General features: G+C 43.4%; 2 protein-coding genes across 2 annotated transcripts in view; one reads left to right on the top strand and one right to left on the bottom strand.

Moving 5' to 3' along the window:
* Positions 1-25,626, top strand: part of LOC139609651 (protein NLRC3-like) — a 72,507-nt gene that overhangs the window by 42,919 nt on the left and 3,962 nt on the right. Inside the window, exons 4-9 of the mRNA XM_071464535.1 lie at positions 1,209-1,328; positions 1,426-1,661; positions 1,892-3,797; positions 5,575-5,748; positions 9,320-9,496; positions 10,149-10,322. Coding sequence (XP_071320636.1) covers positions 1,209-1,328; positions 1,426-1,661; positions 1,892-3,797; positions 5,575-5,748; positions 9,320-9,496; positions 10,149-10,322 — 2,787 coding nt within the window. The remainder of the gene's footprint in view (positions 1-1,208; positions 1,329-1,425; positions 1,662-1,891; positions 3,798-5,574; positions 5,749-9,319; positions 9,497-10,148; positions 10,323-25,626) is intronic.
* The window catches only part of LOC139609599 (protein NLRC3-like), a 362,291-nt gene continuing 352,184 nt past the window's right edge, over positions 15,520-25,626 (bottom strand). The window contains exons 7-13 of the mRNA XM_071464410.1: positions 22,771-22,849; positions 22,389-22,614; positions 20,462-22,256; positions 20,171-20,344; positions 19,565-19,738; positions 19,140-19,186; positions 15,520-19,045 (exon numbers count right to left, since the gene is read on the bottom strand). Of these exons, the coding sequence (XP_071320511.1) occupies positions 18,474-19,045; positions 19,140-19,186; positions 19,565-19,738; positions 20,171-20,344; positions 20,462-22,256; positions 22,389-22,614; positions 22,771-22,849 (3,067 nt within the window). The 3' untranslated portion in view covers positions 15,520-18,473. The remainder of the gene's footprint in view (positions 19,046-19,139; positions 19,187-19,564; positions 19,739-20,170; positions 20,345-20,461; positions 22,257-22,388; positions 22,615-22,770; positions 22,850-25,626) is intronic.

The following is a 25,626-nucleotide window of genomic DNA, read 5'->3' as shown; positions in this document are numbered from 1 at the left end:
AATCTTAATAAATGTCTCTCCAAGACCAAAGAACCTCAAAGTTTCCAGTATAAACTGATGTTCCACAGAATCAAATGCTTTGTAAAAATCTAGAAATAACATAAACCCACTCTCTTGGATTATTTCACTACAATCAAGAAGGTCTAATACAGGCCTTGTGTTATTATGAACTGACCTTCCTTTCAAAAATCCTGACTGTGTTTCACTAATTATGGACCAAATACCTGTCTTCAGTCTGGCAGCAACAGCCCCTGAGAGTATTTTATAGTCAGTGTTCAACAAAGTGATTGGTCTGAAATGATCTAAACTTCTTTTGTCTTTACCTGATTTAGGAATTAGCCTGATTGTTTCATGCTTGACATCAGTTCATTCTTCTCTATCCACTCTTTAAATAATACATTTCTTAGATCTTTTCCAAAAGAGCTGATAAAACTTAGCTGTGAGCCATCTGTCCCTGGAGATTTGTAGGAAGCCATCTTCAGGATCGCTGAGTCCAAATCCTCCGTTTTTAACTCTGTCTCACACAAATCCCTGAAGGAGTCCTCAATACGTGGGATACCATCCTGGATTTTATCAGAGAAGGCGACAGCTTCACCTAAAGAGTAAAGTGAGGAGCACAGATCGGAGTAAAACGTCAACACTTCTTTCTCTAAACTCTCTGAAGTGTAGCTCATAATATTATCACTGACCAACCAGTGATCATTTCTCTATTTGCTTCCCCCATTAGGCTTAAACCATGTGGAACTATTAACCCCCCAATTTAAACTTCTGTAAACATCAGTTCAATTATTATCTGTCATCAAACTTTGAACAATGTCCTTACACTGCATTACTTCCACTGGAGGGCACCTGTCAACCAGCTCATTTGGAGTCATGTTCCAGTCTCCTGGGGAAGAAGTGTCATCTCTGCAGGCCCTCTGGATCTTTACCACCAGCTCTGTTGTCTGTAGCTTATGGAAGAAAATCTGTCTCAGCAGATTTTGAGTTTGTTAAGTCTGTGAATTTCTGCCACTGGTTTTGTTTTGCGTTGCAATTGTGGATCAGATTTTTTTTAAGTGAATTCAACTCATGAGATTTTCAAGAAATGTTAATAAATTCAGAATAAAAAATTCAAACTTGGAAAAAGATCTAATTTCACAATGACTCTGTCATCAGAGAATTGATCAGTGATCAATGTGATACGAATAAAAACATGTTTGTGTTTGCAGAGGTCAGAAGCACAAACTGAGAGCAGAGTCTCCAGGATCCAGCTGTCTGTCTGTGAAGAGTCACTGGTCCAAAGATCATCCTCCAGACCTCAGTCCTGAACCTGGACCCTCAGACTCACAGTAAGAGACAGTTTCTACTGTAAACTGAGCTGAAGATGATTCAGTTATTAGACATATTTGACTGTGACATGTTAGTGATGAAGACATGTCTTCACAGAGGGAGGAAGAGGAGTGGTGTCTCTGTGGAGGAGCAGCTGTCCTGCTGTGCTCTGTGTCAGGACGTCCTGAAGGATCCAGTCTCTACAGGCTGTGGACACTGGTTCTGCAGACAGTGCTTCACCTCATACTGGGACCAGTCTGGGTCTTCAGGAGACCCCTCCTGTCCCCAGTGTGGAAAAAGACCCAGAACCAGACCTGGACTGCAGACAGCCAGTCAGAGCAGCACTGTACAAAGTGAGACTGAACATGTGTCTGCTGATGTCTTCATTTGTGAAACCAGGACCTGTTGTTTTCTCCAGTGTCAGTTGTTCTATCACACAGCACTGACATTTCAGATGATTCTAAAAAGCACAACATTAAAAAGCTTTTCTTTGCTGCTCTTTAGTTTTTCTGTAGCTGATGAAAATAATCAGCAGATTCTCAGATTCTCTGTCTTCAGTCTGACATTGTCTCTTCTCTTTCAGCAGATAGTGGTCTGCAGGAGGTTTTAGATCAACATAAGATCAGTCTGAGGAGCAGATGTGAATGTGTGACTGAAGGAAGTGATGGAACAGGAAGTGAAACCCTCCTCAACAGGATCTACACTGAGCTCTACATCACAGAGGGACAGAGTGAAGAGGTTAATACCCAACATGAGGTGAGGCAGCTGGAGACAGCTTCCAAGATGAAGACCCTCCATGACGCTCCAATCAAGTGCCACGACATCTTTAAACCCTTACCTGACCAACAGAGACCCATCAGAGTGGTTCTGACCAACGGTGTCGCTGGCGTTGGAAAAACCTTCTCAGTGCAGAAGTTCAGTCTGGACTGGGCAGAGGGCTTGGAGAACCAAGATGTCAGTCTGCTGGTTCTGCTTTCGTTCAGGGAGCTGAACCTGATCAGAGAGCAGCAGTACAGTCTTCTCAGGCTGCTCCATGTTTTCCATCCAACATTACAGAAGGTCACAGCAGAGCAGCTGGCTGTCTGTAAAGTTGTGTTCATCTTGGACGGCCTGGATGAAAGCAGACTTTCACTGGATTTCACCAACAGGGAGGTTGTGTCTGATGTCACACAGACGTCATCAGTCAACCTGTTGCTGACAAACCTCATCCAGGGGAACCTGCTTCCTTCGGCTCTGGTCTGGATCACTTCCAGACCTGCAGCAGCCAATCAGATCCCTCCTACATGTGTTGACAGGGTAACAGAGGTACGAGGCTTCACTGACGCCCAGAAGGAGGAGTACTTCAGGAGGAGATCCAGTGATGAAGAGCTGTCCAGCAGAACCATCTCACACATCAAGAAGTCCAGGAGCCTCCACATCATGTGTCAAGTCCCAGTCTTCTGCTGGATCACTGCTACAGTTCTGGAGCACATGTTGACTACAGAGCAGAGAGGAGAGCTGCCCCAGACCCTGACTGACCTGTTCTCACACTTCCTGCTGGTTCAGACAAAGAGGAAGAAGCTCAAGTATGATGAGGGACATGAGACGAGTCCACAGGAGCTGATGGACGCTGACAGGGAAGTTCTTCTGAAGCTGGGGGGGCTGGCGTTTGAACATCTGGAGAAAGGAAACATCATGTTCTACCAAGAAGACCTGGAGCAGTGTGGTCTGGATGTCACAGAGGCCTCAGTGTACTCAGGACTCTGTACTGAGATCTTCAAAAGAGAGAGTGTGATCTTCCAGAAAACAGTCTACTGCTTTGTTCATCTGAGCATTCAGGAGTTTCTGGCTGCAGTCTACATGTTCCACTGTTACACCAACAGGAGCACAGAGGTCCTGGAGAACTTCCTGGGACAAAATTGGAATAATGACAGCTGGGACACCAACAGGAACACAGAGGTCCTGGACTGGAATTATTACAACAAGTACAGTGATGACGATGACTCGTTTTTCTCAGAAAACAATGATGATGATGACAGTGACGTATTCCTGGAGAACTTCCTGAGGGCAGCCATGGAGAAATCCCTCAGAAATAAAAATGGTCACCTGGACCTGTTTGTCCGCTTCCTTCATGGCCTCTCTCTGGAGTCCAACCAGAGATTCTTAGGAGGTCTGCTGGGTCAGAGGAAAAACAGATCAAAAACCATCCAGAGAGCCATCAACAACCTGAAGGAGATGAACAGTGATAAATTCTCTCCTGACAGAAGCATCAACATCTTCCACTGTCTGATGGAGATGAAGGACCACTCAGTTCATCAGGAGATCCAAGAGTTCCTGAGGTCAGAGACCAGATCAGAGCAGAAACTCTCTGAGATCCACTGCTCAGCTCTGGCCTACATGCTACAGATGTCAGAGGAGGTTCTGGGTGAGTTGGACTTGAGCAAGTACAAGACATCAGTGGAGGGACGATGGAGACTGATCCCAGCTGTGAGGAACTGCAGGAAGGCTCGGTGAGTCCAGACATGATCAATATAATTATCAATCAGTAGATTAGATCAGTAGTTGAGTCAAATTCAGATTTTCATTTATTCTCATTACTCTTAGTTTTACTTTAAAACAATCAAAGGTCAGTTGTGTTTTTTCCTGGAGGTGTTGTAAATGCTGTGAGCACCAAAATGTAGATGTTTCAGTTGGTTGTGATTGTTGCTGTTAAGTTCATAAAAACACTTGTTTTGTTTATTTGTAATAATTGTTGGATGCTTCATTGATTTGTTAATGTTCTGTGTTGTTTTGAGTCTTTTTGGTTTAATTCAAACCTGATCAAACTAATTAAAGCAGCTCCACTGATCTTACACCTCAGTGTGTGTTTCCAGGTGTTTCCAGGTGTTTCCAGGTGTTGGGGAGGACACCTGCATATGAGAAAACAGTAGTATTCAACCTTTAGTGTCTCCAGCTGTGCAGTCTGATAAATGTCCTCAGGTGATCTCACCTGAGTCAGTGTGGGCGGAGTCTGAGGTCAACACCAGACCTCTGTAGCCCCCCCTCATCTCCGCTGCATAACACACCTTAATCAAACAGCCAAGGTTTGCTGGTTGATGTGCATTGTGAGTAATGTAGGCAGCAGGTTTTTCTGAGGAAGAAGAATGTGTGAATGAAAAAAGAAGATGTCTCTGGTTCAGCTTTGTTGAAACTGTCCATTGTGACAGTGTTACAGGAGAGCAGTGATGAATCTGTGGAGGTCTGTATTCAGGACTCATGAGGTTTCTATGACAACAGTCATCAGTGTTTGACAGTGAACAGTGGATGCAGTGAAGCTCTAATGAGCAGGTTCTAGCAGGTGTTTAGGAAAGTTTGTATAAGACCTGAATCATTGTCCAGAGATGACTGAAGTCATGATGAGCATGGAGGATGTTAGGGGACACCCCATCATGACACCTTTTTCAAGTGTCATGGTGGAGCTTTAAAGTCTTTCCATAGATTGTGTTGAGACAGAAAGTCCCAGGTGTTTTCTCTCTTGTTGCTGTAGAGGAGAGTCGTATCAGGAAATGTTCAGCTTCAGCCAAGAACACAGGTGTGAATCTATCAGAGCAGAATGGGAGGATTCAGTCTTCTTCTACACACCAGAGCTCAGTGTCATGTTTCTGTGAGGACCTTCTGTGAAAACCAGGCAGCAAACAGTGATTAGATTGAACTGTTGACTGAGTTGACCTCAGGACAAATGTTCTGGAGTAGGGATGCCACAGTGTGGAAATGTTCCCACCGGACATTAAGACATGTGTGGGCTCAGTATCTGTAGATTAGACCTCAGTGTTTCCCACACACTGATTTATCTGTGACAGGCCACCACGACATCAACACACAGAAATCATGGGTGGACTGTGATCAGACTCTCTCTCTGTATGTCTGTCATTCAGGGTGCATATGAGAGCGTGCTGTGAGTGTGTGTAATGACTGGGCTCACTGACCAATCACAACAGGCTTTGTAATTTTAATAAGATTCTGACTCTGGATCAAATCATATGATGGAAGCAGAAATGTAACATCATTTTCCCTCCTTCATCTGCACAACAAAGATTCCCATGAAACTCAACAGGTCTGAGAGAGAGTGATGAGAATTATTGTTTCATGTCAAACACAATCAGATCAGATGAGCTGAGCCACAGATGTGAAGAGCAGATGTTCATCACATCATCATCTTTTCTCATCAGATGCATTTTAACTTCAGTGTCTTTTATTACAAACTGTCTGATTTTATTCTAACACATTTTATATTTTCTCTCATCACAGACTTGTTCTTTGTCAACTCTCAGAGACTCACTGTGAAGTCGTGTCCTCAGCTCTGAAGTCCAACCCCTCCCATCTGAGACACCTGGACCTGAGCCACAATGACCTGGAGGATTCAGCAGTGAAGCAGCTGTGTGCTGGACTGGAGAGTCCAAACTGTAGACTGGAGACTCTGGGGTCAGTTCACTGACTGGAGCTGTTGTAGTTTTATATTCAGTTCAAATGTGTGAAGTTCCAGTTTTTCATTGGTTGGTTCATTTTCAGGATTTCTGTGTGAGGATTTAAAAAATCAGCCAGTGAAGAGAAAGAAGGAAGATGAGACCAGGAGCAGAGTGGTGATGGGGAGGGTCAGGAGAATCCCTGGGGGCCGTTTGGGGGCCGGGGCCAGACTGATTATTGTGTAGACTAATAATATTGTGTTATATAAAAGTGGTCTACCTCGCTGCACCATCCTGCAGCCTGAACTGAGCCTCGCAGCCTCTTGTCTCTCCCAGCACGTCAGACGCTACCAAGTCTATATTTGCAGTCGGGGGGTAAATGAGCGGCCCCTCCTCAGGTGGTCCAGTCCCGGGGTACCTTGAACTGTGATTTGTCAGCTGCTGACCAATAAGAGCTGTGAAGTGGGGCTGGTACAGAGTCATCAGAGACGTGTTGGTGTTATCAGGGAACATGTGTGTTCACTGTTCACATTGGTTTGAAGCAGCAGCAGAAAGAGAAGGAGAAAGGTGGAGCAGAGAAGAATGAAGAAGAACAAATACTGGAGGAGGAAGCAGAGAAATGTTCCACAATCACAGAGAGATTCAACATCCAGTAAAGAGCCGGCAGCTGAAATGCTAAGCAGGGGCGTTGTAGCTAGCTGCTAGCTCAGCTCATAGTAAATGTGGCTAGTGTAGCTAGCTGCTAGTTGTTGGGCAGCAGCCCTGTGCTTGTGTTAGCTGCTGTTTGTCTTTGTGTGTTATTAACAGCTGGGACTGGTGATCTCCAGGTAAAATGAAGGGTCCCACTCGGCCCCTGGATGAGAGCAGTCACAGTGTTTGTGATTCAGAGCAGCAGAGAATTGACAGAGTTTGATCTTTGATCTTTGAACAGGCGTGATTTCTGCTGAAGGCAGGGAGGGACTGGCCAATCAGAGGAGATCCAGGAAAACAGCTCCTCGTTCCTCAGGAGACAGCTGCCACTGATCTGAGAGCAGATGTTGTGTTGTGGTCAGAAACACAGCAGCTTGTGTATGTTGTGGAGCTGACAGTACCATGGGAGGACGCAGGAGAAACGGCCTCTGAGAGGAAACAGCTCAGATACACAGAGCTGGCAGCAGAGGCAGAGGAGCCTGCTCTGAAAGCTGAGCTCCAGGGGAGGTTGGCTGTAGGGGTTTTGTTGGCAGATCAGTCTGGTCCCTGTTACCTGAACTGAGCTGCTCTCACTTCTGTTCTCTTCAAGTCCACGTTGTGCTTCTCTGAACCTGTGCACTGTGAACTCAAAGCGCTCCAGGTGTCCTTCATGTCATATCTAGTTGATTGTGTGTGAACACAACAAAAGCTCAGACTTGATCTTGAAGAATGGAGCTTCTTCTAATCACATGAATAACACAAGTGGTCATGTGACTGTGGTTCAGGAGCAGTTACCAGAGCAGACTGACACTGACACTCAGAGAAACTCTGTTCATTGCTCCTTCTCTTCCGGCTCCCAACGAAGGCGGACGCATCTTCCCCCTCTCTCCTCTCCCTTTTTTTCCCTGCTTTGCATCTCATGTCTCGTCCTGTCTTGTCTAAACCTTGGAAGCCTCTCTCCGCACTGCTCTCCAAATCTAAAATCATGGAATTGGTCAACTGGTCTCTCAACGCAATTGACAGGATCTTCTCGACGAGAAGCCCGGGTTCGGGGGAACCTGTCTGCCCTGGCGGAACGTACCCCGCTGGCTACATGAGGGACTCCTGGGAGCAGTGGAGGGTCGTGTGCCTGGCGAGTCTTTCCGTTGAGGACATCGAAGATCTCTATATATTCGGAACTGTGATATCAGGCTTTCTGCTGATTGGATTAGGCATTGCCCTGGTGTATCGGAAAATTCGGAAGACGGTGACAGCAGTCCAAATCCCCACGCTGCCCGACATAATTGATGGAGTGAGTAAAGCTGTAAGCACTCAGACTGTGATTGTGAACCGCAACTTGGGAACCACCTTGGAAGGAGCTGTTAATGCTCAGACTGTGGTCATAAATCGCAACATGGGTCACATCTTGGAGAAGCTTGCAGCTTTGAAAAGGAGAATGGATGGAGATGACCAGAATGGACTAACAGAGTAAGCCGTGTCTATTGAAATACGACTGCTCGCCCTAACCCAAACAATCATAATCTAATCTGCGTTCCGGCCCCCGCAGCACCAGCCTTGGCCAAGGCCGGTGCTGGAACAACTCCCCCACGAGATCGCTGCAGTGAGACGCTTCCTCCACGGACACCTGTGGATTGTTGACTCCGTCCAGGAACCGATCAAGGATGTCTCCATGGCAACTTGCTGTGTTATCGCGATGACACCCTGCGAACTGAGGCACTGATTGTGAACTAGATGAAGCGACTCCCCAGGCCTATGCACACACACACATTCACGGACACCTCTTAAATGTACATATGCAACTCACAACCCAACCCCATCCCACGCCTTCGCCACTTCCTCCCATCCAGCGCGGCGGGCGGGGTCCGATAGCTGCTCCTTAATGGCAGCGGCTGCGGCTGGCTGCCTGTCTGCACTGGAATCACCTCCTCCCCCCTTTACCCCCTCCCCTGGAGCAAATTGTCTTGAGTCACTGTGTTGTAAGATGTGTTTGTTTATATATGCCTATGTTGCTGAGGTTTTTTTTCCCGAATCCCACACTGTACCCCCCCCCCCCCCCCCCAGGAGTATAGTTTGGGTTCTGTTATTTTTTCTCCTCTCCTCTCCACTTGTTTTTTTCCCCATTCCTCCTTTTTAAATGGCGCCGCAGATGGCTGCCTCGGTGTTTTGGTGCGCTCTGCACCATTCACTAGAACAAATTCCTTGTACGTGAAAACATACTTGGCAATAAACCTGATTCTGATTCTGATTCTGATTCTGATCAACTATCAGACCTAAACCGTGGACGTTGTGCTGAGCTGAAGGGTTGTAGGACTGTGAGCACAGGTTTGATCTCTGCTCTGTGACCTTCATTAACCCCGTCCTCACTCAGTCTGCTCCTCACTGGGGGGTTGATGTGAAAATCAGATCAATTCTACTTCCTCATTCAGTGAAGATCAGCTGAATAAATCTGTGGTGTTTTCCAGCAGGAGGCTCTGAACGTTACCTGAAGGTGAACTGGTTGTGTCACAAATGTGACATTGTACAGTTGTTTGGTGACTTTGGAACATTGAAGCTGCTCCACCATGTTTGTTCTGAACAGTGTGACTGAGTTCTCACTGTTTGTTCACGTCCTCAGTGTTTTGTTTCTGTGCTGATGTCTGTAGTGTCAGAGAGGGAACAGACTAAACAGACGTGAATCCTCTGATTCTCCTCTGATTACAGACTGAACTGAGGTCAGCAGCAGCTGATCAACCTGTGTTCACACCAACAGCTGTATGAATGTTGTGCTGACATTTGGATGATGTGTGTAGAAGGCTGACATGATGAAGATCCACAATAACAGAAGGACAAAGTCACTCTACTCATTTTAAACAAAGATCATTGATCAGGACAAATCTGATTGATTATCAATCACTGATCTACATCTTTGATTCTTTGTTCAGATTGAGGTTCTGCAGGTTGTCAGAGATCAGCTGTTCTTCTCTGGTCTCAGCTCTGAAGTCCAACCCCTCCCATCTGAGAGAACTGGACCTGAGCTACAACCAGGACCTGCAGGATCCAGGAGTGAAGGGTCTGTGTGGTTTTCTGCAGAGTCCAGACTGTAGACTGGAGACTCTGAGGTCAGTTCACTGTTGTAGATCTTATATCTTGAATAATGTCTGTTCACTTCAGTTCAACCTTCACAGCTCACACACTCGTATTTCTCTCAGTCAGAGGACTCATGTTTTCTAAATCCACTGGAGAAAATGTCCAGTGTTAGTTGTTCAAGTCAATTCATTTTTATCACAACAACATACACAAGATCCTCACAACTAATATTTGTCCAAAGAAAGTGAAGAAACAATCTTCTTTTTTTCAGTAGATTTCAGTGAAGTGTCAGGACTAATGTCTGTTTGATCAATCAATCAATCAATCAATCAAAGTACTTTAATGATCCCAAACTGGGAAATTGTTGCGTTGCAGCAGCAGCATAAGTTACAATATGTACAATTTATTATTATTTATTTAAACAGATTTATTATATAGGGTGATGGCTTGTGGCAGGAATGATTTCCTGTATCTGTCCCGTCAATCAAACTGTGTGTGTGTGTTTTCATCTGTAAAACAACACACAAAACTGTTGTGTTGACAATGTTGTGTTGTACTGACATGATGAAGATCCACAATAACAGAAGGACAAAGTCACTCTACTCATTTTAGACAAAGATCATTTATCAGGACAAATCTGATTGATTATCAATCACTGATCTATATCTTTGATTGTTGATTCAGATTGGAGAACTGCAGTTTGTCAGAGATCAGCTGTTCTTCTCTGGGCTCAGCTCTGAAGTCCAACCCCTCCCATCTGAGAGAACTGGACCTGAGACTCAACAACCTGCAGGATTCAGACCTGAAGGATCTCCGTGGTCTCGTGGAGAGTCCAGACTGTAGACTGGAGACTCTGAGGTCAGTAGAGGGGCGGAGTCAGTCCATGCTGCGCTCAGCAGTATTGTACTAAACACAGTTAGTATCAGAGCAAAGATCCAGTGTTTCCTGTGAACCTCCAACCTCCTCGGTGGCTGCTTTCCTCAGTGAAGCTGTGAGAGGAGAACGGGGACAGGCTTCAGGATTGGACAGAAAGACAGAGAGAGAGACAACAGTCAGCCAATCAGAGCAGCCAGAAGCTTGTTGTGGTCATGTGTGTGAGTTGATGTGAAGACGACTGTTGTTGTTGTGTTGATGTGTACAGGAAATAAAGCTGATTCCTGCTGACAGCCTCACAGATGGACAGAGACAGTGTCCTCATTCATCAAACTGTCCAATCTGATCTGAGACTGTTTGTTCTCTGGTTTCAACACTAAACAGCTGATCAGTTTCATCTGTGTCACAGCTCTGAGATCAGTGTGATGGAGCCTGACAGTCCCTGGCTCTTAGTGACAGCCTCCATGTTCAGTCAGGTGATGTTTCAGAAGCAGCTCACATGTTGATCAACACACAGAGACTCTGTGTTTAAAGTGACATCAGCTGACAGGTAACAGGAGTGAATCCATCACTGACCTGTTGCTGACTCAGCACTTTGTTTCCACTGTGGACTGAGTGAAATGTGCAGAGTGAACAGACTTGATGCTGAACGTCTCTGCAGGTCTGTGAGCTTCCAGCTCAGTGTGTTCACTCCAACACGTTAACATGAGAGCTGAGAGGAAGCAGCTGCTGCACATCTGGTCTGAACAGGACTGAAGTCCCTGCTGCATCACTGACTGATGAAGTGAGTCTCTGTAAACACTGATTCATCTCCTCTGCTCTCTTCTTCTCTACACAGCTGGAGGTAAGAGTAGAGAGGAGAGCTTGATCCAGCAGTGACTGACAGAGGAACCAGAAGAAGTGGAGATGACTCTCAGTGCTGCAGTCTGAACTGATCTGAGAACAGCTCCACTGTCACACACAGAGTCCAGTCCACCATCATCCCTGTGTGTTCCTCTGGATCTGACAGAGCATCATCAGTGTCTCTGGACTTAAAGCTCATCAAGTTCAGCTCTGAACAGTTTCCTTGTTGAGCTTCACAAAGAGGGAATTTCACAGTAAAATGATTTGAACTCTGAAGATTAGTTTGACTCAGACGTTGAAGCCTCATGTTCTTCAGCTGAACTTTCCCAGATATTATTGTACAGGAGGAACATATTGTTTTTATCCTCCATCTTATTGATGTATTCAATAATACTTTATAGAAGATATAGTAAATGATCATATTCATAATGTTGAATATGCTAAATATTTGTAACCAGCCCCTGCAGCGAATAGTAACCAAAAAAGTTTTTTACTCTAAAAGTAAAAAGTAAGTTGAAGTTAAAATCTACTCATTATGTTACTGTTACATTTTCATAGTATTGTATTTTATTGCACATTTACTGCTTCTCTTTGGCCTGTTGAGATATGAGGTTTTTAGCCATATCTCCCAGCCTTTTTATATGAGCATGTCTATGTATCTTAATGATAAGTCAACAAGTATCATTGGTTTAATTCATCATTAATTAACAGAACTTTAAGTCCTTCTGTGTGGTAAATTATGTTTTTATATGTTCTATGTTATATGTTTTTTATAGCCTTATATTTGACTGGTGTTTAGTTCTGCTGTTTGTAGCAGGATAATAATTCAGTGTAAATTTAAATGTAGCTTCAATTTTCACTGACACAGTGAGGGGGGCAGTAGAGTTTCAGGAGCCAGAACAACCTCCACCAATCAGAGGTTCAGTTCAGCCTGAGAGGTAAAACCCAGGGCTGGTGAGAGCGTCATCATCTTCATCAGCTCCTCTCTTCTCTCATTGGCTGTCATTCACAGCTGATCCACAGAAATACTCTGAGCTTTGTTTACTAGAGGTTTTAATGTTGGCATTTCACTTGTTTCTTGTCTTTGTTTAACACGACTGTTTTTACATCCAGAGACTGTTGATGTGAAGTGCAGCATTATCAATGACCATAATTAGCAAATCATTTGAACACATTTCCTCCATCCACTACTGACTTATTCAATGACCTTGTTGCTTCCAATGATAATTTAAGATTCTCTTTAGATACAGTTTCTCCTGATCAAAAAACACCACGAATCAAATCACCATGGAAAAACTTGTATATCACTTGTATATTTTTAAACACAGGGTTTTAATTAACAGTTATGTCGTCAGGAAAGAGAGACGATTAATTCAGAAAACCAAAATAACCAGTTTTCTCTTATCTACATGTAACCCACTCTTGGGGCGCAATGCTCTGGATTCGGGAGGAGCTGAGTGCAGGGTGGAGTGACCATAAACACACAACAACTAAGTGTAGTTAACTGCACTTTAGTTGGCTTTAAATTTCAAACACCACCACAATTACACAATTATTTAAAATAACAAACTGGGCCCTTTTTTCCTTTTGAAATAAAATAAAATAAACTGTCCTTGTTGTGAGATCAGCTCTCAGTCACTGCTGGATCAGAGGCAATATCAAAGTTCCCTCAGAGTCAAGTGATGGTCTACATCAGAAGAAAGTCTGGTTTATCAGAGTCTTTAAAGTCAGAGTGCACTCTATGTCTTGTGTGAATTGAGCTGTAGCAGTCTCAGGGACTGACACAGAAAAAGATAACTCCGTTGATCCAGTGGAGAGGGGTGATCTGGGTGTCTGGTGTCGTTGGTGGCTCGCCATCCACTGACCCGCTGGACTTCTCCTCTTTCTCCACAGTAACACTGAGAACCCTTACTTTTCCAGTAAAGTATGTATTTCCTTTTCAAAACAGAGTCTGTTTCACCAACCAATTAAATCAAGTTTTTAACAAAAACTCTTGATAATAAACATAAAATGAATCTTACAGCATACTGCTTTTTAATTCAACATCACTGCTTGACAGCAGATCAATATCCCCAGCTCCATGGAAACAGAAACTATGATCTCTTTCCAACATTTCCAATTTTTTCCTTGTTTGATAAAATGATGGATTTTATACAGAACTTAAATATCAAGCATGAATTATGTCTCTTTTTAACATTTATTTATTCACTGATCACAACGTGATGATAACTGACTCCTCTTGTGAATCATTTCAATGCTAAGATGTAGCAGACTAGCATAGCAGCAGCAGAGAGGCTCGCTTACCGAGACCTCGTGGTCCGTGGCTCCCGCCGTGCAACCGCTTCAACTGTGTTCTGATAGCGACTGACTTCTGCATCACTTATGACTTAATTCTCACTCGTTTTCAAACCTCAAAGTGGGGACTCTCATTCACACACGCACAAATTCAAACATTTATAACTTTATTAATTCCCCCTTTTTTTTTGAGATTGGTCTTAACCCATTTTTCAGGTGGGTTACAGTTCCACCAAAACAATGTCTTTGTGAAACTTTAATCCTGCAGCTCAACAATCAAAGCCAAAGAACAGTTTGCAGTTTATCAGACGTGACATTTACATGATTATAAGCAACACAGTATAGACGGGTTGGGTATTTGTTTAGTTACTTAGACACCTGCACAGGCTCTTCTTTACTAAGGTTGTGTGTAAGCTGTGGGTTAGGGGGTGGGGGGGGTCAGGCAGCAGGAGTGAGCTGGTGGTAGTTGACTTGAGACAGCCAGGCTAACACTGGCTGCAGCCTTTATCGACACGTTGCAGCTGGTAACGTTACCGATGTCGCTGTGGTCTGACTTGGATCTCCACAACCAGTTTTCAATATCCATGTAACGATTTGTGGACACTTAGCAAACACTACTGCATTTTCTGTTAACTACAGAAGTGTTGCCTGGGTTTTCCAAATTGACCGTACAGCTTGTGATGAATCTCACAGGACAGTTTGGTGAATCAGTGCTTTCAGTGTCATTGAAACGGTTTATTCTTAGTACATAAAGTACATGGAAAGGACAAAATCAAACATGTCTTTTTATCCTACATTGTTAATGTTCTCGGACATCAACATTTGATAGAAATTTGTATGAACAAAGTTAAGTAACTTAAGTAACTAACAAAGAAATAGCCTTCTAATTACAAATTCTGGCAAAACCTCCATCAATGTGCTCTTGTACAATTACAATCTGTGTATGTTGCTATTGTCAACATTTACACCAGATATAATTCATAGCATAAGACCATCAACAAACTTAGACCAAGAGATTCATAAATATTTTTATTGCACTTTTATTGCAAAACCATCAATTTCAAAAATGTCATGAACCATCAACAACACTCGTAGGTACTGGTTGGAAAAGAGGAGATGGCGCCTCCACTTCAGACCCCCCCAGCCGAACCAGTGGATGGAGACACCATCATCACCAAGGTTGTTCCCCGTGGTCTCTGTAGCTCTCTGGGCTCCACGCCAAATGGAGCTGTCCCCAATGATCCAGACCTTGGCTTCTAAGAAAGAGTCAAAAATAAGAAGCACTCTATTAAACGAACTCCAGTTATCTGAAAATACATCACTCCCTCAGCTTAGTTATAAAAACAGTCTGCTGTACTGTTTTATCATAAATAATAGAATAGAAACGAAGTCACTCCACACAGTAATGTTGTTGCCTGTTTCCAATAATGAAACTGACAGTGACAGAAACAATGACCCACACTCGAGCACAGACTGGAGACCCAGCAGTTCACTGTAATCACGTTATCCCACTGTCACTGTTAACACTCATGAAGCTCAGTATCATCACCTTTGATTTGCAGAACCAATTTTAAAACACAATATTATGATGTTTTACCATTTATATAAAGTCTATGGTTTACACTACAGTTAGCTTACATCCATGCTTACACTGTGTGTGAGCTAACACACAGTAACTTCAGCTACAATAACTTTACATAACCCCTCCTGTGTGTAATATTTTCCAAATGTGGACATGCAGGCAGTTTGCTATTAAAAGTTCTTTAATACTTCGTACTGAAGTTTAGCTTGAGTTATGGAAAATGACTGAATGCAGACTCACACAGAGCAGCATGGAGCCTCGTGCAGTGCGTCAGGTAGCTGGTGGAGGTGGGTGTGCATAGTGACCTCGGGTCTTAGGTCAGCTCCACCCTCGCCTCCAAATATGGTGTCTTCTGGTTTCAAAAAATCAAGGCTTCAAAACAGCAGTTCACCAACCAATGGGTGAGATCACAGTGGGTTTATCAGGCACAAAGATGGACTCACTGAGCAGACTGAGACAAAGTCCAAACTCTAGGTCCTTTATTCAGGTAAAAGGTCCAGTACACAGTAAAGCAGTCAGCACAGGCAGAGGAACAGAATCAGCAGGCAAGAAACACACGAGAAAACTACAAAAACTGGTCAGAACACATGAGGAGCGTCAGAAAAGTCACACTGGGGTAGAGACAGTCTGGCAAATGACAAGGAAGAGACGTGGACTTAAATACAGACAGACAGGGAAGAGAACGAGACACAGGGGAAAACCATTAGGGCGGGGGGAAGTCATCAACATGGGGGGAGGTAAAGACACCAGGAATAGGGCAAGACAGGAAGTTGAGACAGACCTGTCAAAATAAAACAGGAAACAGATGACAAACTCAAACCCTGAAACAACTTTATAACACATGGACAATAAATCCTCCTTTAACACCAGAAACAAACAGAATTGAATTGTTGAATGAGATAACACGAAAGAAAACACATGTAGAGAAAACTGATCCATTAAAACAATAATTAAATACAAATGAAGAACTGAGCAAGAGTTAATTAGATGATGATGATATTGTTAACTAGAGATCTGGACACATTTGAAAGAGAATCAATCTATATTTATGGATTTGGAGCTTAGACATGGATTTCCATAAGGATTTGGATCATGTCACAAACATAAAACACATGCTCTGTTGTTTCCATGTGGGTCAGCCGGGGTTATGGTTTGTCCAATACATCTACTTTAAATGTTGCTGCAGCAAGGAATCATATCATATCATATCATATCATATCATATCATATCATATCATATCATATCTATCATATCATATCATATCATATCATATCATATCATATCATATCATATCATATCATATCATATCATATCATATATATCATATCATATCATATCATATCATATCTAACATTAAGTCAGAACTTTAATGTAGCCATGGTGGAGCTGGTTTCACATTCTTGTATCTGTAATAATGTATCATATTTTATTTTATTTCATTTCTAAGTGATAAATAGTATAAATTTTCAATGGAAATTAGCTGTGAAATAAACATAATGTAGTTCAGGAAAAGTATAAAGAAGCAGAACATGGACATACTCAAGTAAAGTACAATTAAGATTGAAGTACTGGAGTAAATGTACTTTGTTACTGTCCAGCACCAGAAGTTACATAATCCCTGCAAATGACTAGTTTAGACAGTTCCAAACAAAAATAAATGAAGCCTTCACATTGATATTAAAACTTAACTTGATGGAAATCTCTCTCATTTCAGTGAAAGAGGCTGTTGTTGCAGTGCCAGGTTTCTCTTGTCATCTCTCTGAATGTGGCCATAGTTACTCTCAGTCTGAAACCCATCAGCCCACCACACAGTGTCCATGTCGGTCCTGCAGTGTAAATCTGAAGACACTCACCCACAGAGAGAGCAGCCGCTGGTCTCCGCCTCCTCCACAGGCTGATTCAGGGAGGAAGAGCTGCCTTCAGTCCTGAGAGGAGCTGCACAGTGACAACGACTCTGTGTTCAACCACTGAGCAACAGCTGACTCTGCTTCTGCTCTTATTCCATCACTTCCACTGCAAACATCCACACAACATGGCGGACGTGTTTCAAGTCCGTCCACACTTTACAGTGACATTATAAAAACACTAAATAACACCAGCAAAGGTTCTACTACAGTTTCTACTGTAGCTCAGGTAACGACAGGTGTTAACGACTGAAACATTATAAATGATGGAAGCTATTGCTGCCACGCAAGAAAAAAAAATCTGATATTTTCATGCTTCTACATACAAACTTATCACGATATAACAAAAAAGTAATTGTAAAAGTACATTTCATGTTGTGATGTGATCACTTGTTAAACATAAATTTTACATTTGACATTTTAACAATATAAATTAATTCGGAAAAATGTGCTTTTTCACAATTTTGAGAATTTTTATTATGAATAATATTCACTAAATTCAGTCTTATACAACAGTGACACAAAAATCATGTGCTACATCAACAGCCTCCTGTTGGTTCTACTCCTGTTGGTCACTTTGAGACAGTAAAAATAATCATCTTTATCTGTAGATCCCTTTTCTAAACTCACGTTACAAAGTGCTTCATTCAAAAAATAAAAGATCCAGTGATGTAAGACAAGAAAATATATAAAAATACATTTATGATCAAGTAATACATTTACAAATGTTTTACCATGATAGACAAGTTATAGTACAGTAACCGCTTCATGTTTATTACAGTAAGTAACTCATATCAGATATATATATATATGTTGTATATCTGTTATACATCCTCACACAAGGCAGTTGAGCTTTTAGATTCATTGTTGCAGATGAAGCTGTGTCTCACTTATGTAGAACACATGAAAATCTATACGTTATAAATTCATGAGGTTATTACAAAGCTCAGCTCTACATGTGATTAAAGAAGAGCAGAGGGACAGCCAGGGCACTGGTCGCTCCACAGACTGGTATCTACACCCACCCACAAACCTTTGGACTCCTCCACTCCCACTTTAACCCCTGACTGTAGCTACTGACAGTGAACATTGCAGCCTGATTCATCAGCAGGAAGAAACCAGGCTGTTCATCAACCCTGTGTTCACTGGACCATCATCTCTGAATGTCTTTTTGCAGATCCAGCTCAGGTCAGTGCAGGTCAGTGATTCCTCTCTGATCTCACAGTTTGTCACATCTGCAGCAAACTAACTGCAGCTGAGATGAACTGAGTCGTCTCAGCTGAACTGACTTCAGAGAAAGACGACATCCAGATATTCACTGTGATGTTTTCACTGGAAACAGACTCAAAAGACTCAATAACAAGTGAACATGTTTATCCTGTTATAACTGTAGCTTTTATCTTTACAACACTGGAAGAAGCATTTAAAAAGTAAACTGCTGTAATACATGAACCTGACAATGTGTGTGAGTGAAAGAGACTGAACTATCTGTTCAACAGTGAGAGAGTTTCTCTAACAGGAGGAGACTCTCTGCCTCACTGAACACAGACACAGTGAGGCACCAGGCCACGCTGCAAACCCAGGATACAGAGGCTGAGTGAAGGTGGTGTTGAAGGTGTGGAGGTGGATCAGTGAGTCAGAGGAGACTCTGTAGAAGGACAGAGAGCCAGCAGGACAGTCCACATACACTGCTACTCTGTGAGAGACTGAGGGGGGAGGGGAGGAGGAGGAGGAAGAGAGGAAGATATCTGTTCTTATGTTATTGTGCCAGACAGAGTAACCACCATCAGAGCAGTACAGACTCCAGGACTGATGGTTCAGTCCAAACACACAGTCTTTTCTGTTTCCTCTCCGGCTGATTCCTCTGTAACTCACTGCTACATAAACTCCTCCTCTGCACTCGACCTCCCAGTAACAGCGACCAGTCAGACCAGTTCCACACAGCAGCTGAGGACACTGGTCAAATCTGTCTGGATGATCAGGATACGACTGATTCTTCCTCACATGTGTCACCTTCCTGTTGTCGTCAGACAGTTGGAGCTTTCTGTTCACTGTGTTTGGGTCGATTGTGAGTTCACAGAAATCTGATGGAGAGAAGGAGACACAGCTGCAGTTATTGATCTATCATCTGATCAGTTATTGACAGTGAATCATGAATCAAATGAAAAACACACTTACACTTCCTCAGACCTGTTCTCAACCACCGGACTCCAGCAGGCTCCACCCTGAAAGGAGGAGGGGGGTCAGACCAGCACGTTCTCTCAACATGCAAACATGGACATTACTGGACTTGGCCATCTCTGATCATTACTGTGTTCAGGCTGAAGTTCCTTTTTCCACTACAAACACAGTGTAAATACTTAATCCAAGAAATAGATATAGATGTGTCTGCCGTTGCCAAATTTTCTGACGTCATGAGTCAAACTACCATGCCCCCCCCCCACTTGTTCCATACATGACCCAGAAGCTCAGTTATCAATCAGCTTCTTAGTGTCCTTGACACAGCTTGTTGAAGTCAGAGCTCTTCTGTAGAGATCTGTCATCAGCTGTGACAGAGAACATGTTTCAGCTCTTCTCCTCTATCAGACAGTGTCTGTCCATACCTGAGAGAGTCCAGTCTCCAGTCTGGATCCTCCAGTCCAGCAGACAGCTGCTTCACTGCTGAGTCTCCTGGATGATTGTAGCTCAGGTCCAGCTCTCTCAGATGGGAGGGGTTGGATCTCAGAGCTGAGGCCAGAGAAGCACAGCCTTCCTCTGTGATCAGACAGCCTGACAGACTGCAGACACACAAAACCACACACAGGAACACTCTGTCAACACTTGGAGGTCTGTTTTTGTGCTGTTTGATTCTTTTCTTGTTTTCGGTTCTGTTCTTTTTTGGTCCAATGTCACCAAAAAAGCTGTGAATTTAGTGTGCAGATACACTTTGAAATATATTTCACAGATTTTTCTGTATCCATTACTGATCCCACTGAGATGTGGTCCATATGCACACACCCCACTGGAAATTACATTTAGACATGTTCCTCAAAAAAATAAAGATATTGAAGATCCATGGATCTCATGGAAAGAAATTCTTTGAGTCTAGAAAGTTCTGCCAAAGTTTAGTGAAATATACTTTACACAATCCTACACATGTTTGCTGTTTATCCACTAATGTTAATGATATCTTAAATGGTCATTGGTTAAACAGGTTGATGAATCCTGACCTGAGAGTTTCCAGTCTACAGTGTGGACTCTCCAGTCCAGCAGACAGCGACTCCACCCCTGGATCCTGCAGGTTGTTGTTACTCAGGTCCAGGTCTCTCAGACTAGAGGACTGGGAGCTGAGGACTGAGGACAGAGCTTCACAGCTTCTCTCTGAGAGGTTACAGCCACTCAGTCTGAAGGGATGATAACAAGGAATTAAAGAAGAGAGGAATTTATTTCCTCTGCTGTTGAAAAGATCAGAGCAGTGTCTTCATATAATGATGAATAAATCTGATGATCTATACACTTACACAGCTTTGTTGGAGGCTTTGACCACTGGCAGCAGCCTCAGAAGAGCCTCCTCTGAAGCAGAGTATTTCTTCAGGTCAAACACATCCAGATCTTTTTGTGATGACAGTAAGATGAAGACCAGAGCTGACCACTGAGCAGGAGACAGTTCATCTGTGGAGAGACTTCCTGATCTCAGGGACTGTTGGATCTGCTCCACTAGAGAATCATCATTCAGTTCATTCAGACAGTGGAACAGGTTGATGCTTTTCTCTACAGACAGATTCTCACTGATCTTCTTCTTGATGTACTGGACTGTTTTCTGATTGGTCTGTGAGCCACTTCCTGTCTGTGTCATCAGGCCTTGTAGGAGAGTCTGATTGGTCTGCAGTGAAAGACCCAGGAGGAAGCGGAGGAACAAGTCCAAGTGTCCATTTGGACTCTGTAAGGCCTTGTCCACAGCTCTCTGGTAGAAAAGTGTCTGTGTAAACTCAACTTTTCTTCTTCTGGACTTCTGGGAGAATGTTGGTTCTTCTGACAGCAGATTGACTCCAGAGTTGATGAAGGTCATGTGGACATGAAGAGCAGCCAGAAACTCCTGAACACTCAGATGGACGAAGCAGAACACCTTGTCCTGGTACAGGCCTCTCTCCTCTTTAAAGACCTGTGTGAACACTCCTGAATACACTGAGGCTGCTGTGATATCGATGCCACACTCTGTCAGGTCTGATTCATAGAAGATCAGGTTTCCTTTCTGCAGCTGCTCAAAAGCCAGTTTTCCCAGAGACTCAATCATCTTCCTGGTCTCTGGACTCCAGTGTGGATCTGTCTCAGCTCCTCCATCATACTTGACCTTCTTCAGTTTGGACTGAACCACCAGGAAGTGGATGTACATCTCAGTCAGGGTCTTGGGCAGCTCTCCTCCCTCTCTGGTCTTCAACACATCCTCCAGAACTGTAGCAGTGATCCAGCAGAAGACTGGGATGTGGCACATGATGTGGAGGCTTCGTGACGTCTTGATGTGGGAGATGATCTTTCTGGCCTGCTCTTCATCTCTGAACCTCTTCCTGAAGTACTCCTCCTTCTGTGGGTCAGTGAACCCTCTGACCTCTGTCGCCATGTCAACACACTCAGGAGGGATCTGATTGGCTGCTGCAGGTCGTGTGGTTATCCAGAGGCAAGCAGAGGGAAGCAGGTTCCCCCTGATGAGGTTTATCAGCAGCACGTGCACTGAGGTGGACTCTGTCACATCAGTCAGGATCTCAGTGTTGTGGAAGTCCAGAGGAGGTCGACACTCATCCAGACCGTCAAAGATGAACACAACCTGGAACTGATCAAACCTGCAGATTCCTGCTTCTTTGGTTTGAGGGAAGAAGTGATGAACAAGTTTCACCAAGCTGAACCTTTTCTCTTTCAGCACATTCAGCTCTCTGAAGGTGAAGGGAAATGTGAAGTGTATGTCCTGGTTGACTTTGTCTTCAGCCCAGTTCAGAGTGAACTTCTGTGTTAAGACTGTTTTCCCAATGCCAGCCACTCCCTTTGTCATCACTCTTCTGATTGGTCCATCTCTTCCAGGTGGGGGGTTAAAGATGTCTTCTAGTTCGATGGTTGTTTCTGGTTTCCTGAATGCTGTTTCAATCAGTCTGACCTCATGTTCATCATTGACCTCTCCAGCCCCTCCCTCTGTGATGTAGAGCTCTGTGTAGATCTGATTCAGATAGTTTGGTTCTCCTGCTTTAGAGATCCCCTCAAACACACACTGGAACTTCTCCTTCAGTTCAGATTTAAGTTTATGTTGACAAACTGCAGGAGAGTTTCCTGAATGAACAGACAACAAATAAGATACACAACTGATTCATGGAAAAAATATAAAACATTTTAACATGTGTTGAGATGTTAGTAAATGTCTCATTTGTCCATCATGTTGAATCTTTAGAGAAATACTCTTACTGCTCTGCAGACAGTCAGCCAGCTCCTCCTGCTTCATCCTCCTAAGGAAGTTCACCGTGATCTTCACTAATGCCTCTCTGATGCTCCTCTGCTCTTCATCCTCACCGTCCAACACCTCCTCATCCTCCCTCTGACTCTCTAAGCATTCTGGGTAATCTGCACTCAGAACCTTCTGGATCTTCTTCAGCTCGTTCTTCACAAAACTGACCATGTTCTCCTCCAGCAGCTGGAACAGGAAACTACATGAGTGACAGCATCAAACTAAAACCATGGAGCCAAACATCAGATCCATGTTGGACAGACTGACAATCCACTGGTCTAAAAGTGCAGCATGGAGATGATTGTGAGCAGATGTGAAAGTAGTTGTTGTACATGCACAGACCATGAATATGGAGTCCAGGTGTGTTTGATGCTGCTGGGCAGACTGACCACTGGGAACCTCTGAGCTCTCCTGGTCCACTCTGTGGAGGAATCATGAAGAATGAGCTCACATTATGTCTGTCCACACAGAGACAGACACAAGCTGGAGGTCCATGAAGTGATGGTTGGATGTGAACAGTGAGTCAGACCACTCCCTGTAGAGGTACAGGTTTACTAGTCCTGCTGATCCCACTGAGAATCAACAGCTCAGTCTGCAGCTGTTTGCGGCTTCCAGCTCAGTGTTTGGGTTCACCAGTTTAGTTTAGTTCCAACAGCTCTCACCAATCCTCCATATACAGTCGCTCTCCCTAACTGAACTCTGCTTATGTACCTAGAGCCCCCAGCTGCTCCAGTGGAGCTGCTCAGTGTCTGCTTGTATCAGACTGGTTTTACTGGGCAGCAACTAGTATGAAAAATGACAATGAACCAGTAAAGTCTCACTGAATAAATGACTATTCAAAAACAAATCAGCAGCATTTTAAGGGATCAGTTCACTCCATCAGAGGTGTTTGTCAGGAGGTCAAACAGTGTCTGAAACACCCACCTCCCTCAGTGATTGGTTGGCTGTGTGCAGGTTAGTAAGTAGGCGGTGTTTGAACTTCTCTCTCTGCTCTTTTTTCATTCTCCACTCAGATCATTTCTGTCACTTTTCATGTGAACAACTATGAATGTCCTCCAGCAGAGACTGATCATGGGAGAAGTTATCTCCATATTTAACCCACATCATGTCTCCTCCCTCTCTATGACAGCTGGAGTTTTACCTCCACCTTCCAGTGAGGACATCCACAACAGACAGAAACACTTTGATTTCAGACACTGACGCACAACACATTGTACAAACTGGTTCTTTTCTAGAATAACCATAGTCTTCCTGACAGTCACAGCTTCGTCTGATCAGCTGATGGACGTCCTCCTTTAAAGTCAGTGATAACATCCTTCGACAGGTGGCTCTTTAAAGACAGACAGCTGGGTTCAGGAGAGTCTGGTCTCTGCTGCTGGATCCTGAAACAAACACACAACTGATAAATGTGCATGTTGGATACAAACTGATGGAGAATATGTTTCATCTTTGAATAAACACAACAACTAACTTTCAGTGTGAAGTGTCTTTCTGACAGTTTTAAATTCTTACCTTCCATCAACAGATTGTTTGAAATCTAAATGATGGAGCAGTGATGTGAGTGCTGAGCTCTGACATGGAGAAGAGTCATGGACAGTTAGAAATCCTCATCTCACCTCTGAGCTCTGGTCTGGCTCTCATGGTCCCCACACAGAGTGGTTTTAGAGGGAGGGGCTCCCTCCTCTCTGTCCTCACACTGATCCATGCTGCTGGATTCACATCCACATCAGCTCACACACACTTTCTACCTTCATGTGGAGAGAAACACACATCATTCATCTGCACATCAACTGAAATTGACATAATTTCTCCTGCAAAAATATCAGCTGCTCCTCCACTGACTGACTCTTCTTCTCTGGTTCATATCAGTGTCAGCTGTATTCAGTCAGCAGTGTGAGGAAGAGGAAGCTGCTGTACTTCTACTATCAGTCCACTAGATGGAGTCATGAAGCTGCAGTGAGGTGAAGAGCAGCCCAGCTCACACACGATGGACCAACATTGACATCCACTGACACACAGAAGGACTGAGATCAACTGATTGGATCTGACATTGATCCAACAATATGGAATCAATAATCAATGAAGGCTCAGCAAAGTCCTGAAAACAACATGACATGTTCGGTACTGATCAGTGATAGGGAGTAATAGTCAGTATTGATCAGTGATAGAGAGTAATCGCCAGTATTGATCAGTGATATGGAGTAATAGTCAGTATTGATCAGTGATATGGAGCAATAGTCAGTATTGATCAGTGGTGGGGAGTAATAGCCAGTATTGATCAGTGATATGGAGTAACAGTCAGTATTGATCAGGCACGTGCACAGATAGACTTTTTTTTTTCTAATGTCATATCCAGGTTTTTAAATTTGGCCCGTGGCATCAGTTCTCATCTAAATGCCTCTTGTCCAACAACTGTGTTTGAGTTCTGTTTCTGCGAGACACATGAGCCCCTGCCCCTCCCTCCTCAGCTCCCTCATTACAGCCTCCACAGTGACAGGTGAGAGCTCTGTGGGAACTAAGCTGTAAATTCTACAAAAAAATAAGCAGAACATCACGTTTAACTATGAACACTTTACTTAACAACTGCACATCATGAATTGACAACACACAACACTGCACTGTTCCTTTCACTTGTGCCAGTGCCCATTTCTTTCTCTCTATCTCTGGATTTTACAACACTGCTTTCTGGCACTTTGAACTCTTGTCAGAACATCACTGCCACTTTGTGACATGTATTAGTCACTGTACATAAATTGTAACTCCTCTTACAAAGAAATAATTTCGCATCTTTAATATCCAACCTTTATAATTATGGTTGAACCATATGAGTTACTGTATCAATGAATTAACGATACAATAAGCTCTCCATAGCAGCACTTCTCACTGACCTGCCTTCACTGGTGACAACCAGGTAACGAGAGTGTTGGTCATCCTACTGTTTGTCACTGCTGTGAAATTAAACTATTAAATGTGGCTCATTACAGACAGTCTTGGTAAGGCAATAGTCCTAAAATAAGCTTAACAACAAGACTAGCCAAAACATATATGGACCTATGGTCAAATGTTGACTTTATTACCTGGACATTATCTGACAAAATTGTCAAACACATAAATAGAAGACAAAGACTGAGCTGTGACTTCGACTGTATTCACTGATAAAACACTTGCTAAGAGAGAAAGTTAAAAGAGACACAATAT

Source organism: Trachinotus anak, unplaced genomic scaffold (genome assembly GCF_046630095.1).
Source record: "Trachinotus anak isolate AG129_WGS33_773 ecotype Australia unplaced genomic scaffold, CSIRO_AGI_Tana_v1 ptg000026l, whole genome shotgun sequence".
NCBI classification, from domain to species: Eukaryota; Metazoa; Chordata; class Actinopteri; order Carangiformes; family Carangidae; genus Trachinotus; species Trachinotus anak.
This window is presented reverse-complemented; position numbering and strand designations above follow the sequence as displayed.